This window comes from Astatotilapia calliptera, chromosome 13, assembly GCF_900246225.1.
Source record: "Astatotilapia calliptera chromosome 13, fAstCal1.2, whole genome shotgun sequence".
In the NCBI taxonomy this organism is placed as follows: domain Eukaryota; kingdom Metazoa; phylum Chordata; class Actinopteri; order Cichliformes; family Cichlidae; genus Astatotilapia; species Astatotilapia calliptera.
Window position 1 is genome coordinate 26,946,469 of NC_039314.1, and position 16,108 is coordinate 26,962,576.

Here is a 16,108-nt window from a genome sequence, read left to right on the forward strand (position 1 = left end):
GATGCCTCCTCTAATATTTGCTGGGTTTTGCTAAAACTCCCAAAATCTTACTAAATATATACAGTGTCACCTTAGATGGAAGTATTAACCTTCTTTTGAATATAGTGGTCCTATGTTTCATTTGTATTCTCTTAAAAACAAATCAGCATGATTCAAGATTTTGATGAAAATCTCTTGTGGAAATGACACCTTTGTATTCGCACTAGGACCAAATTCTAGTTCACTAAAATACGCGGTCATTAATTTGATTTTGAGAGTCAATTCTTAACTAAAATGAGGTGAAGCTCATTCTTGTCGATTTTATGAATGATGAAATTTGCATCTATAGCCAACCACTGTTCTTATTCTAAAGTTATTCCATTTTACTGCACAGAAGCCAGGTGATGCCTGCTTTGTGTGACTATTTTATAGTCTATATTGTGACTTTCAGATTCAGCACCACCTGCCCAGGGGCTCGTCCATGTAAAGTAAACTGGGTAGAAAGAGACTTACAAAGGGGAGCTATAAGGTTGAGATTTATTATTTTAATTGGTACCATTCCAACATGTTAGATTTTGGTGCTTTGGTGTTTTCATTAAACATAGACTTTTGTTTTTAAGCATGTCTCACACCTCAGTAATCCACACTTCTCCTCCAGGAAGTAGAAAGAAAATGTCACTTTTAATTGTGTTATCTGCTCTTTGTACCCCCTCAGGGTGGAACAGAAGCAAAGACAGGTTTGTAAAGTGGACAGAACTGAAGGGTAAAGTACGTTTTTGGAACAAATTAAGTCTTTCCACTTGAGGCTGCCATATTAATTACATCATTGTAGTTATTCTACTGTATATTCTGCTTGATTCTCGGACATCGGAAATGTCAATGCAAGACTAATCTTTGAAGGAAATCTGAATTGCCAGGGTGAAGAGAAACAGCCAGTATGATTCAACTTGTTTCTTTTTCCACAAATGGACTCCAGATGAAACAGATTATAAAATAAATAAGTTAACCCAATAGAAAATGAATGTAAGCAAACCTACAAACAGTAACAGATCTAGAATCCCCACCGTTCTTTTACCATGTAAGTGAAACAGCCTTTATTTTAAACTGATGTAAAACAAAAACATCAGTTTGTTTTACAAAATAGATTTTTCACTAGATTTGCAAAGTAACTGGTACAGTAACCTAGATAATAAAGTATAGTTTAACAGGGATTTTGGAGGTTGTGCATGGTGGACCTCGACAGCAGAAAGTGGATTAGCACGCACAGCAGCAGCTCTAGATAGCCGAAGTGGAGTTCAGTAGACTGTATAACAAAAAGTTGGGTAAACTGCTAGTTAAATAAATACATTTGAATAAATATCAATAGTAGTAAGAGTTTCCATTAACTGAGCAGGCACAGTTTTGTTTTGTATGTGGATGTCTGCAACTTTGATACAGTAAAGGAATAAATAAATGACATCTGTGTTGAAACTGGATATGGAAATGTATTCTTTTGTTCACTTTACAAATGCTGAACACAAACTTCAGACCAGAAATGAGAGTCAGCAAAGGAGGGCACACTTCACTTATAACTTTCTTTATGTTCCTGTTGTGACCAACGGTTGTGAACTGGTCTCCTTGGCAATAGTAAATAAATAAATTACTGAAACCATTACATTTTCTTTCTGCGTGTATGAAATTTGTTGTATAGTTAATGGCTGCACATAAAGAGTGACTTGAACACAGTGGTAGAGAACGATGTCCACGGATCACCTTATTTTAGGCATTAAAAATACTGTGAGTCAGATATTTTTTGCAGCTTGTTGCATTAAGTGATGTGGCATTTATGTTCACTTCCCCAAATTAACAAATTCTTGGCTAATGGGTTTCCAACTGCAAACGCTTAACACAGTGCTTGGTATTAATGGGTGAGGATGTGCAGTTCACTTAATGGAAGAGAAAGTAAACTCAAATGTCAGACTAATTTGATGACATTTGATGACGATGCACACAACAATTTCCCCCATCGTGCTTTTCTATTATACAATAATGTTTTATTCATATTGCTTAAAATGCATCTGCAGATGTGCCCAATGCCAACTATCAACTCCACTTTTATGACACATTTAGCCATAACTGGGAGCTCGAGGGCCAGTATTTACCTGTTCGAAGGAGTTTTTCAGCCCACTTTCTGAATCTCTGCTACAGAAGTGCTCCAAAGCACGAAGTATTTGGAAACCTTTCGTGAAAACCGATTCAGAAAGGAGGTGGAAATGAGGAGGGACAGACAAAAAGTGAAATGCTGGAGGAGGTTTGGCCTCACAGTGCAGTAGGTCAGTTTTTTTGTGCTTTTTCTAAAGTGGCTAAAGTGTTTTCTTGGTAGGGAAATTTTAACAGTGCAAGGTAATTTCTTTATGCAGTTAACGTTACACTCAAGTGTTTCCAGAAAATCAGCAATAAGACCACTCGAGCCAGGTGCTTGAGTCCAACCCACATATTAATGACTCCTTAAGGATTATTAAGTGCAGTTGACATGAATATTTCCTTGCTTAAAAACGCCAAAAAAAAAAAAAAAAAAAGCCAAAAAGTCCAAGTCTCGGCATGTGAACCATACTTCTGGTCATTAAATTATTTAAAATAAATAATGGCCCCCAAAGCCGTTGAATGGAGGCTCTGGTGTCGTAGACCCCAGCCTCTATTGATCTTGTGCTTAGAGCTTATATATACATAAATAAGATGTAATTGATCAAAATGCTGCACATTATCTGTACAAAAAAAAATATCTACAGGAGTATGGATCTTGCCTTCTTTCTTTGAAAGTTTTTCTTAAAGTCCAGCACCTGCCACAAAGGTCTCTGGTATGCGTGTACCCTTTTGTTCCCCGTGGTTCTGTTTCTCAGCACGGTGCCTCGGATAATATAGTATTGCTGTGTGCTCACTCGGTCTGCTGTGACCCCTCCTCCTCACACCAGTTGGTCAAAGCTAAAAAATTGTGCGAAACCTCAGATGACTCTTACTTTATCTTTGGGTTTCCTCTGGCTTGGTAACCCAGGGTCAGCTGCATTAACACACATGATCTTATCGGCCTCTCTGGATCACCTCACACGGCCTCAATGTTTCTTTAATCCTGCCCGCCTCACCTGCCTTTCCCACGGGCCCGGTGCCTACCTTTCATGTTTCCACAGGGAAATAACATCACATACAAGCAGTCTGGGTGATTTAACAGTTTTTAATTATAACTTTTTGTACAACAGATTTTACATTTTCACAAGCTAAGAAGTTGATGATGCCACATAGCTAAGGGAGTCTGCAAACTCAAAATCAAAAGAAGCTGGTATTTCTGGTATTTCAAAAGAACAAATGGGACTGTGAAGGACAGCAAATATTTTTACCATCTCTACTGTTTGTTTGGTCCAAAAGTGGGGATCCTTTCATTGTGAGGAAGTGTCCCCAGTTTTGAGGCCTTCTGTGATCAGAAAGCACTGAGTCACTCTCATATTCCAAAGACCACGAAGACACGGCTCTGGGATTCAAATATAAAATGATCACACATACTCTAAGACACAGTTCTTAGAAATGCAATCAGTCCCAGGCAGGGCTTTTTGTAAAACAACAACTAATAAGATTTCTCTTTAACTTTCCATCCAAACAGACATTCAGTTTGTGGGAATCATCCCACGTCCCCAACCATCTTCAAACACACCATGAAAAAATCCTTCCAAAGCATGGTCCGGAATATATTTGTCCTTAAATATTGATTTCTAACACCATGCAATGAGTTTTCTGTCTTCCTTAACTTCAGCATAAAAAAGAACCATTTAAATCTTTAGCAGGTCCATCTCATTAACTTCAACTCATCAAAAGAGCACAAATTAGTAAAAGATAGAAAAATAAGTGTAATTTTTATCCAAACAACAAACAAACAAAGAAAAACCTGTCAACACTGCATTTTAGCAACGTCATAAATGGGGCTATGGTACAAAACAGTATGCTTAGGAAATACAGCTGTTTTTAAAGGTACAGTAAGAGAGTTATAATGATATCCTCTGCCTCAGATGCAATAATATTCCATAATCATGTACATACTGAGAGAAATATACATTTAAGTTGTTATAAAAAAAACAATATTCTGGCTTATTCAATGTACTCTATGTTGTATCTGAATGTCAAAATAGCTCACAATGCTCTGAAATAGAATATTATCAGACATTTATTTGTCCAATTCATAGTTTCAGCCAAGTACATACAGTGCATATACCATGTTTATGCTCGGTAAATAACATTAAAGTTCTACTATACATTAGTTGTGTTTTGAGAAGCGACATAAACCTAAGCAGCGAGTGATGAGTATCTTGTCAGTGGCTAGTGCTGAACATGCCACAGAGATGTGTGTAAGTATCCCGATCACAGAGAAATCTGTCAAAATTAAAAGCTAAGATTTTATTTGCCTCCAATGGAAAAGCTGGAAAAATGATGCCACAATGCCGTGTTTTTCCCTTTTTTTAATTTTTCCAGTAGTCATCCAAAGTAGACGCACAAAACCATTAATGATTTCCATATAGATCAGAAGACAAAAGTAACCATTTGCTAAACTCCTGCCTGTGCTTAAGGTGTCAAGCTTTGAAGTCTGTTCAACATGGCAAAGTGGTGTTCGTCACGAAGAGCAATTTAACAATATTTGAAAAGTAGGAAGGGTGGTATCATCTCTTGACTCTAACGTTCCATTTCAAATACCTAAATCAACTCTTAAGTTGATATTCTTTATAATTCAAATTTGAAAATTATTAGGTTATTAACAACTAACACTGTCAGATCAGGACTCTTTGCCCTCAGGAGCATCATCCACGGAACATTTACCAAAGTTAGCTCTCATTCTCAAAACTGTTTCTAGTTTTCCAAGTTTCTAATGATGACATATTAGAACAAAATAATTTGCATTTCCAAATCTGCTAAATGCATGCTCACGGTTTCCCTGGAACCACAATAGGCTGTCTATTGTGTGTGCGTCTTGTTTTAAAGCAGCTTGTACTGAACTTTGGATACTTTCTTGTTATTTATTTGTTTGTTTTTGGAACTAGAAGTGACAGATTAGGACCACAGAGTCAAGTGCTAAGCTGTTAGCTAACACTAACAAGTTTTCTTAGGAAGGTGCACCCACAGACTGAACTATCACACTGCACAGACACATATACCTGTTGATAATATTCAAGTAATATACAACTAAAAGATGAGAACTTCCGTTATTAAAACTGGACTTAGTGGACAGACTATTGGCCAAATTAACCACACAGGAATCTTATTGAATAAGTGATCACACTAGAAATGCTCCAAAAGGTAACAACACCACGAATATGGCCGAGGGGTCAAGTTCAGTGACCTGAATTAGCTGAGGTGAAGGCTAGCAAACATCTAGCATATTTCAGGCAAACAGCACAGCTTATATTAGGAAGCAGAGTTGGCGTGTAGCCTGCAAGTGTACAACAAAAACCCTCATTTGAGGTTCTCGTTCTCTAACCAGTAAATGTTAATTATGTAAATAAGCTTGTTAGTTAGAGATTATAAAGTATCTGTGACAGATCTTTGCTACTTAAAATGAAGAGGAAATTCTGCCTCTTTTATGTCATTTGAAACTCACCATACTGGAATTAATTAGCAACAGTGACTACGGCTTATGGGGTTTAGCAAATGGTCAGCTTAAATTTAACATTTCCTCTCTGAACATGCTTTGACAGTTTTACAATTGAGGCAATAAGTTGTAACACAGAAGTGACAGAAGACGATGTACTGATGGATGCATGAGTTAGTGCTGATTACACTCTACAGCAGCAAGCCTGCTTTTTGTCAGCTCTGGTTTTTGTGGGCTCGATGCAGTGGCGTTCATCTAAGCAAAAAGGAAAATTCAGGTAAAACTTTAGCAGCTTCTCTCTTACCTTCTCCAAAAGAAACATTAAACATGGTTTGGACAATTGCAAGTATGCACAATCACTAACGAGTGGAGTGGATTCAGCCGTCCACAGCAGCGTCCCGACCTGTGATCGCTGAGCAACACGCCGTTTTATAAAGTGAAGAAAGGGAGCCGAAAGCCTCGGACCTAGTGTGTTGCTGTGTGTTTCTGTCTGACTGTGTGAAAATGTGCATCAAGTGTTTGTGGGACTTTGCCTGTGTGCTTCTGCCAGCGGCAATCTGTGTTCAGTATGAGCTACAATAGAAACAGTTTGGGCGCTAAACTTCTCTGACGTTTTAAGTTAATGTATTTTGTCCTAAAAAAAGAAAATGACTTTTTTTCGTCAAGTGACATTTAATTCAGCTCATAAAAATGTAAAATACCAGATCACGGCATTATCAAAACAGACACATACCACAGAGGAGATGGAGTAACACCTAAAAGGCTGCCCAAGTGATAATATGTAGCCATTACTGAACTCACTGTGACTTTTAAGCGAAAGATCCCACCTATAGCCTCAACACACAAACAGACATGGGTGAAAACTGATCAGACAACTCTGAAAATTGATGTTCGTTTACATTGCGTTCCAAGAGTCACACGCTGTGGTTTATTGGAATGTAGTCCTCCAGTATTTTCTCATCTCTGCCCAAGTGAGCGGGGTACGAAGCTGTTTTAAATCACCTCTTTCTCTGACTAACCCAACGTGAGCACACAGTCAAAATTTGAATTAACATGTATAGCAGATCACTGTTTTAGCACACAGCAGCAACGCTAAAAAAAAAAAAAAAAAGAGAAGAAAGAAAGAAACAACAAAGCTTTTCAAAAATTCATTAAAAAAAACAACAACAAATCAAAGCAGGAATTAAAAGACAGAATCCAAGAGAAAAAAGTACAACAGGTCTAACTGAAAAGAAAGGATATAATTCCTTGTTTGTCTTCTTCTTTTATACAAATGTGTTTGTCAGTCTGTTTGTTGCTGGGAAGTGACGCAGCTACAAATTGCCTTGCCAGGAAAGCACCGGCAGGCTGCAGTACCACAGCCAGAACAGCGGGGGCAGCAGGGAGGCCAGGCCCTCAGGCCGTCTGGAGGCAGCCGAGTTTCTCAGGATGGCGTTGGAGGTACTTGGACCATCTATCTGAGGGTCCTGTTAGACAGGTAGACAGAGATTGGAGAAAATGAGCTCAGCGTGGTTCTGAGATGTCCCAGAAAGATTATGTTCACAATATGCAGCTGGCATTGCAGAGGAAATTAGGAGGAAATGCAAATGCCTCAACTTTTGCTTATTTTTATTTTATTTTGTTAATATTATGCCTACATACTCATGTTCACAATGTTTAAAATGTCTTCAGCATTCATTTGGTGTGGCACACTAAACCATGAAAGGTTGTTTTTATAAGTAAAATGCCACCGTGGAAAGTTAAAAAGTAGAAGTGTGTGTGCGTGCTTAAATTTGCATGTGCACCACGTGCTGGTATGTGTATACAGGACTTCACCAGCGGTCTTTGGCTAATAAAGCTGCAAGCTAACGGCTGGGTCATCTCCCCAAGACCTGGCCCTGCCTCTATTAAATGTCAGTCCAGTGCATAACAGTGCCTTATTATTGTACAATGACATTTACAGTGAACTTTAAAAGCCACCAGATAAGCAACGATCCCATTTCAGCCTCAAAGGAACTACAAAGAACAGGAGTTTACAAAGAAGGCAGGAAGGATTGCTGTGGCAATCACTGTCAGATGGAGGTCAGAGACTTTCAGCTGGGTCAGATTAGAATTGGTGATGATATGATAACTTGCCGATTGCCTTGTGGTCTTGAATGAAATTGTCGTATCAAATGAAAGGGCATAACAGTTTGAGCTTTCACCACCGAAACAAGTTATAGGTTCTCTTTGTGCGATACTGTATCTCAAAGCAAATCTTTAATAGCAGTTTTAACCTGTAACATCAATATAAACCAAACGGCCACCGTAATAAAACCTCCCGTCTAAAAAAGCACAGGTCCCCCTCGTGTCACCAAAATAACCCTGACGCTTCGGAGATAGATACAAGACCTTTATGGTGAGTTTTCTTAGTGTGCTGTGGTGTAGATGCGGGGATGTTGGCAGCACATCTTCTGTTTCTGTTACTTTAAAATGAGTGAGGAGGAGAATACCTCACACATATTGTGGGATACTAATTTGGACTCAGGGCTGGGTGAAGACCTTATGATCATGTGAACAAGTGTGATATTATTTATTTGGGTGGTATGTGTCACAGTAACACCCACATGTATACCAGGAACACGTTTCCCTAGCAGAATCATTAAATTATAACGAGATTATCAATGTTAGTTACTTTGCCTGTCAGGGACAGCGTGCTGTGGATAGATACTTGCAGAGCTGTGAAACATACTTTAGATGGATGCTTTCCACTCTAGTTATTAACTTTTACTTTAATGTCAAGGTTTTGGTATAACTCTTATCAGAAGGTCTACATTTTGTTGTTTTGTAGATGCCTTTTTAACCGTAAAAGGTTTACTTAAATACATCTCTAACCTTACTCAAAACACATAGTTGCTCTTCATGTGCTAGACATTCAGCTTATGCTTATTCTTCACTTTATACAATAGATTTGTAGTACAACATTCACCGACATTGAACTTACCACACAGATGACGCCATCGGCACTCGAGTTTGACTGCGATTTCTGAGCCTGCAACAGAAGGATACAATCAAACATCTCAACCTACAATCAAGCTTATATCTGCAAATGGCAGTCGGGTTATACGTTACTGAAGTTTCAAGGTCGAGAGTCTGAAGTGTGCATGTTACATCACAAAACAGAGACTGTCAGCAGAGAATCAGAAGCAATTCATTTGCTTTGTTCAACAATCAATGCAGCAATATAATTTTAATTAGACTGAAAATATTCTGTCAATGTGTTTTCACAACAGGTGAAAACACACGGATCGGTGTTCAAACACTGTGACTGTGACTAAACTTCAAACAACTATCACATTCATTCTGTGCATTTATGAAAGCTCGGTGCTGCTCTGATCATAAAAACAGATTGGAACCTGAAGCTGAATTGGAAAAATCTACAGTAACCTTGCAGAGTTTACGCTGAGAGCCTGTTAAACTTTTAAAGCCTCTGATATTTACACAAGAAGAACGAGAGTGAGCGCAGGGGGACAGTCAAACCCCCACTCTGATTTGATCTCAGATTTATCATTCAGCAGCTGTCACACACTCAAATACACTGCCTTTGAGTCCCAGTCTGTCACACACACACACAAACGCTTTCACCATGTGCGTAAATGAAGGTTAGGGACTGTTCTGTGATGACAACCATGACGGATAATTTGAAGGCTTAACTTTTTTTCATGATTATTACGAGAGTACTATTAAAATTACAGCATACGTAGATATCATACCAAACGCAGAAATGCTCTGTGATGCAGAATGCAACTCTGTGGTTGAGCTCAGCCAACCATGACCATCCAGTTTTTCAACAAAATGCTTGCTGGGTTACTTAATTACTACTTAATAACTGTGTGTCAGCTAATATTAGTGTCTTTCATTTTTTATTTAGGAAAAAATGTAGAAATGTATTTGTATTTTGTTAAACAGTGTTGATTATATCTAACAATATATCATACAATCACATAAGGCAAAGGTACTAAACTAGAAATTGCTTTTTACATCTCTAGCTGGTATTTCAATCATACAAAAACATACAAAATACAGTCCTGATCAAAAGGGACGGTCGGTTTAACTGGAAATAACTTTTGTCATATCTAAGAGATCATCTTTAAAGTAAAGAAGCAGCTTCATTATGACAACTGTGGTTTCAGTGTTGAAGTTAACCACCAGAGCCCAGAACGTAACATTACTGAAGGTTATTGTGGCATCATCTTGACAGAAAACAGAACAAAAAGTCAGCAAACATCCAAAGACTGGGAGTTTGAAGTCTAGAATCCAAAATTCAAATAGAACAGAAACTAATGCGCCGCAACCAGCGTTGGAACATACATCAAAACCTCTGAGTTCACTTTGCACGAGATAACTGTGAACAGGGAATACAAAAGAACATATTTAACTGTGTTGAATTCAGCGTTACTCGGCACAGTACATGAAAAAAATATATAATGGAAAAAAAGAGCAGCAATGGAAAAAAAGAAACATATATAACATCGTGACAATCATGTCCTCTGGGTCTAAGCTCTTCAGGCAAATTTCTAAACAGATTAGAAGTGATTACCACTTTTGCTGATTGCAAGCCCACCATGAGCTGATTTACTGATTGGCAGTGTAGACCTTGTAATCAGCATGTGAACATCTTGTATTTTTGTTGTGCATTTGGTGAATTAAGCAGCTGGTTATGAGTTTGCTACCTGTTTTTCTTTTCTACCTCCAAGAAAAGAAACTTTATTTTTCTCTTTTCTTCTAATGACCTGCACACTGAATATATGTATTGAGGATGGATGCTGTAAGTGAAACGCCTGTGTGTATACAGGAAGTAGGTGTGACAGCATAATAAATGGCTCCTGTATACAGTATAGTGAATTCAGGCCAAAAATAGGGACGCACAGAATGTAGCAGGCATAGTATTATAGAAAGTGAGAATGTGTATTTTGTTATTATACCCATGCTTCAGCGCTAAAGTGGGAAAAAAAAGGGTTGGGTGGAATGATGTCTATAAATCATGGTGTATTTGCAGGCCTCTGCACAACGACCCAAACAGCAGAACAAGCTGAGATTTTAAAGCATTGTCAAGGAAAAAATAACAACACAATGACTAAGCACAACTTGCTTAGTCATTGTGGGGTTGTGTTTCCTGATTAAGGCCCATCTGTGTTTACCGCCATTGTGCTAAACGTTTCCCCGTCTCATCACTGAAAGAGACGATAAAGTTTTACAGCTTGTTGCTGAAGTTTCGAATCCCGAGGGCACCGAGTGTTTCGCTGCAAAACGTTGGAAAAGCTTAATCATGTGAATGTGAACCTTACATCGCACATAGATGTAGGCTTCCATCTGCCACTTTATTGCTTTTATGATTGCAACATCTTCATGATGACTAACAAATTCAGCAATTTAGATGCAGATATTTGTAAGATTTGCATTGTTGCAACTGTGAATATTAGTCATTCGTGTCTTTATAAGATTTTCTGGTGATGTTAAAAGTGTAATGTAATAATAATTGTGATTTAAAACTGACAAACATAGCAATTGAAACACATTTATTGCCTTAGCTTCCTCTTGGACTTTTGAGCCATTTAGAGTTTTCGTCTTCTTTTACAAAGACATCAAGTCCGTTAACAAATATGTGCATGGGTGGAGGTCAGTGAATTCAAATACACATCGCTGTTCTTTGTTTTGTTTTTCTGATTTACTTCCCTGTTTGGAAAAGTCACATTAGCATGTAGAACATTTCCATATTTGTCCAGGGTACTTCCTGTCTGCTTTGGAGTCAACTATATTTATAACAACAAAAAGAAAAAAAGAGAAATCAGGCTGACAAAGCCCTGCGGTTTTTAAATGTGTGCTGATCTGCACACATTTATGTGTATGTGTTTCTCTGAACATGTGTGTAAATTTTAGCCCTTTTGTGTGAGGAAAGAAGAAACGCGGCAATTCTAGTATCTTAATTTCCTGTAAAAACTAAAGAGGATGAAAGCGTCTTCACATTACCGCCAAAACAAAGACACACAGTGGGGAAATTAAACAGAGAGGAAAGTACCCTCTCCAGCACAAGAAACGAAGACAAGAAAAAGGAAGCTGGGTCTCTTCTAATTCAGCTGGCAGCTTGAGAAAAACACTGTTCAGCCACATGTTTGAACATTTTATAAAGGAGCCAAGTTCGATTTGTAGACACTGATAATTTGAAAGGTCTCAGGCTGGTTATTCTCCAGCCCCTAAAAATATAGATCTCACTGGGAGGTGAGGAGCTTTCAGCTTTTAACACCTTCAACATTTTTTCTCTCCACTTTAATTTTGTTCGTCTTTCATCCATCCATCCATCCATCCATCCATCTTCATCCGCTTATCCGAGGTCGGGTCGCGGGGGTAGCAGCCTAAGCAAAGAGGTCCAGACCTCCCTCTCCCCAGCCACCTCCTCCAGCTTGTCCGGGGGAATACCAAGGCGTTCCCAGGCCAGCCGAGAGATATAATCTCTCCAGCGTGTCCTGGGTCTGCCCCGGGGCCTCCTCCCGGTGGGACATGCCTGGAACACCTCGCCCAGGAGGCGCCCAGGGGGCATCCTTGCCAGATGCCCGAACCACCTCAGCTGGCTCCTTTCGATGTGGAGCAGCAGCTGCTCTACTCTAAGCCCCTCCCGGATGGCCGAACTTCTCACCCTATCTCTAAGGGAGAGGCCAGCCACCCTTCGGAGGAAGCTCATTTCCGCCGCTTGTATCCGCGATGTTCGTCTTTCAAGCCGGGGTAAATGCACTTCAGATCTGCCAGATTCTCACTGGCTGAAACTGGAAAGGTTTTGAGTCAGTGTTTAATGGTGATTGTTCTGCATGTTTGTGCGTCTGTGTGTGTGTTTGTACAGGAGAGAGATCAGTGAGGAGAGTAGAGTGAGTTTTCTTGACAGGCCTGTCCCCCGAGTGTGTCATTTCAACAGCATCGTCCGCATTGATGCTTACATACACACACACATTTAAAAAAAAAAAAAAAAAAAAAAAAAATCACACACATACATGCAACAGCACTCGAATATACCACACACACACACACACACACACACACACACACGGACACAACAACTCTCTCATTAACTTGTATTTGACGTGGTATCAGAGCAGTGCCAACAGCACACACGCATCAGTACACTACCAAAGCTCATTATCAGTGCAGACTGGGTGTTTGTGTGAGTGCGCTTGCCTTTGTGTGGATTTGTGTGAACAGGCTTGAGTGTGTAATTGCATCTATCTAGAATATCTGTCTGTTAACTTAACTTGCAGGGCTTCATGGCTGCTTATACTGTCTGTGCCTACGTGCATACAGTACAACCTTCCTCACCCACATACATATTATATGTTGCAGCTATCACTTTCACATAGATTAAAAGCTATGCTATTCTCATACTCAGTAAGTAATGTGGAGAACGGCCCAGCATAGCCAGCTACATTGCTACTAAGACACTTTGAAGTGTTGGTGTGGCGCTCGGTAACATCACCTCAGAACCACATTACTGGTTGATTCTTCGCTACATCACTGAAAGCAGCCACTACTGATTTGTCCTGCAGCAACAAGTGTTGTTCAGTGTCAGGTATAGCAGACTTTTTCACCTTCTAACCTCTGATATACATACAGCAGACCTTTGTAGGACTTTGAGCACAATGGTATGTAAGCCAGGTTTGCAAAGTCATCCTTTGTCATTCTGGTACATCACTGTAATGCCAGCCCACATCAGATCACCAAGCAACTGGCCGATTTTATAAATGGCATGCTATTTGTGCATCTGCACGCCACTTTGCAACTTGCTCAACTTCCTTCATGCAGTCAGTCATAGTTTGTCTAAATGTGCGTCTGTAGTTTCATAAAAATCAAAAAGATTAAACATAGAAAATATACACAGAACTAAAAGTAAAACTAGCTAAAAGCAAAAAATGGTAAATTTTCATAATTATTACTTTTATTAATGAATTTTTAATGTCACAGTTGTTCTGCCTTCAGTCAGGTGCCCAGTTTTCCATGATTAATGCAGCTCTGGCTTCAGTGTTGTGCTAATTAATATTTTAAATATTTAAATAAAACATGTTTGGTAGGTTAATTAAATTCTAAATTGGCTGAAGATGTTAATAAGTAATGAATGTTTGTCAGTCTTGCTTTATCAGCCATGTGATAGACTGGCAACCTGTCCAGGACGTACCCTGCCCTGACTCTATAACGCTGAACAGTCACGGGTTCAGAGTCCCCCGTGACTCTGAACTCCATAACTGGTTGATTAAATGGATTAGTAACATAAATAATCGATTTTGTTTCTAAAAAGAAATAGGTGATTTCAAATGACAAGGCTACATAGATCTTATGTTATCACTCTTTATTTTGGCCGGTTTGTCGTGGGTTTAAAACCCTCAGCTTTACTACTGTGGTGCACTCTTACTACACCCATCAAACAGGTTTCTAGAAAAAGCAGCAGTAAAAGCTGCAATAAACTCGGCACCAAACTGCAACCAAAGTGCTGACTTAAATCGCTAAAGACCCAGTCATTTCCCTCAGAAGATGGAGGATCTCAAAGGAGGCTTAAATTTATCAATCAATCAATCAATCAATCAATCTTTATTTATAAAGCACTTTTCATACAGAAAAAATGTAGCACAAAGTGCTTTACATAGTTAAAAGCAGCCCACCCCACCCTCCAACTCACTCCCCACACTCTCAATACACATATATCCCCCCACCCCCACCCACACACACATACACACACGCGCACACTTAAAGAGTAAAAATTGGGCTGGGCTCGCATGAGCCAAGTGAGGAAACATTATAACAGAGAGCCGGTCACAGACCGCAGCCTCCGGGCTGGGCACACAGCAGGAGGGAGGCCAAGGAGCCCCCCAACCAGGCTGAGAGGACCCCAGAGACCCAGCAGCCACGGTCAATAACAGCCCCGGTGCAGAGAGCGCCCTCCGAGGAAACACTGGAGATATGACGCAATACGATATATACAGGGTAAAATGATAAAATAAATAAGAACAGGATACAATATAAATATAAATATAAATAGAGTAAGAAGATTAAAAAATGAATAAGAATAAAATCAAAAAATATTAGGTAAATCCTAAATTAATAATAGAATAACAGGATAGAATAAATAAGCATAAAAAATAAATAAACGCTAAGTAAAAGCTAAATTAAAAAGGTGGGTCTTGAGCCTGTTCTTAAAAACATGTACGTTCTCTGCGGCCCTGAGCTCCTCCGGCAGGCTGTTCCACAGACGAGGACCATACCACTGAAAAGCTGCCTCTCCGTGAGTATGTGTCCTGACTTTAGGGACAATCAAAAGGCCAGTACCAGAGGACCTCAGGGTCCGCGAGGGTTCGTATGGTAAAAGCAGATCTGAGAGATAAGAAGGCCCAAGACCATTAAGACATTTAAAAACCAATAAAAGAACTTTAAAATCGATCCTGAAACACACGGGGAGCCAGTGCAGCGATTCTAAAACCGGTGTAATGTGGGCCCGCCCTCTGGTCTTCGTCAGCACACGAGCTGCCGAGTTTTGCAAAAGTTGTAAAGTTGAAATATTCTTCTTAGGAAGACCAGAGAGCAGGGCATTACAGTAATCAATGCGACTGGTAATAAAAGCATGCATCAGCATCTCCGTGTTGGCCCGAGAGAGAATAGGGCGGACTCTGGCTATATTTTTTAGATGATAAAATCCAATTTTGGTTACATGTTTAACATGTGGGATAAAACCAAGCTCAGAGTCAAAAATAACACCCAGGTTTTTCACTTGTAGCGAAGGACATAGTGAAAATGCCTCTAATTTAGACAAGAGTTTCTCTCTCTGAGCCTCAGGACCGACAATTAAAACTTCAGTTTTGTCCTGGTTAAGCTGTAAAAAGTTTTCTGCCATCCAAGATCTTATATCCAAGATACAGTTAAAAAGGGCATCCATTGGTCTGGTGTCATCAGGAGACACGGAGATGTACAGCTGCGTGTCATCAGCGTAACTGTGGAAGTTCACTCCATGCCTCCTGATGACACTGCCGAGAGGCAGCATATACAAATTAAAAAGTACAGGGCCTAGAACCGACCCTTGAGGCACACCACATGTCATTCTATGGATCTTAGAGGAGCATGTATCCATACTCACCATAAAAGTTCTGTCAGAGAGATATGAAGTGAACCAGTTGTGTACAGCACCAGAGAGGCCCACCATGTGTTTCAGTCTGTTTAAAAGAATAGCGTGGTCTACTGTATCAAAGGCTGCGCTTAGATCCAGTAGCACCAGGACTGAGAGCTTTTGGGAGTCCCAGTTACAGGTGGCCAGAAACACGTCTCCCAGTGAATCGTAATGTTGTGTGTGTCCACTGAATGTGGAAATAAACAGTCTAAAAAACAATGTTAATAATTGTCTAGCACTTGTTCAGTTTCTCTCAAACAGCAGAAAAGAAAAAAAATCAATTTATGAAAGGCTGGGTTCAAAGGCTGGGTTTTTAAAAACGAAGCTAATTTTGTTAAGTGGAGTTTATCCTCTTTAAAATTTGCTGACTG

At 39.5% G+C, this 16,108-nt stretch overlaps 1 protein-coding gene across 2 annotated transcripts in view; it reads right to left on the bottom strand.

The window, feature by feature from the left end:
* Positions 1-6,725: 6,725 nt before the first annotated feature.
* The window catches only part of gfra1a (gdnf family receptor alpha 1a), a 99,355-nt gene continuing 89,972 nt past the window's right edge, over positions 6,726-16,108 (bottom strand). The window contains exons 10-11 of one of the 2 annotated variants that reach the window (XM_026189506.1): positions 8,547-8,594; positions 6,726-7,050 (exon numbers count right to left, since the gene is read on the bottom strand). In XM_026189506.1, coding sequence (XP_026045291.1) covers positions 6,898-7,050; positions 8,547-8,594 — 201 coding nt within the window. In that variant the 3' untranslated portion in view covers positions 6,726-6,897. The remainder of the gene's footprint in view (positions 7,051-8,546; positions 8,595-16,108) is intronic. The other variant, XM_026189507.1, reaches the window with a different exon arrangement.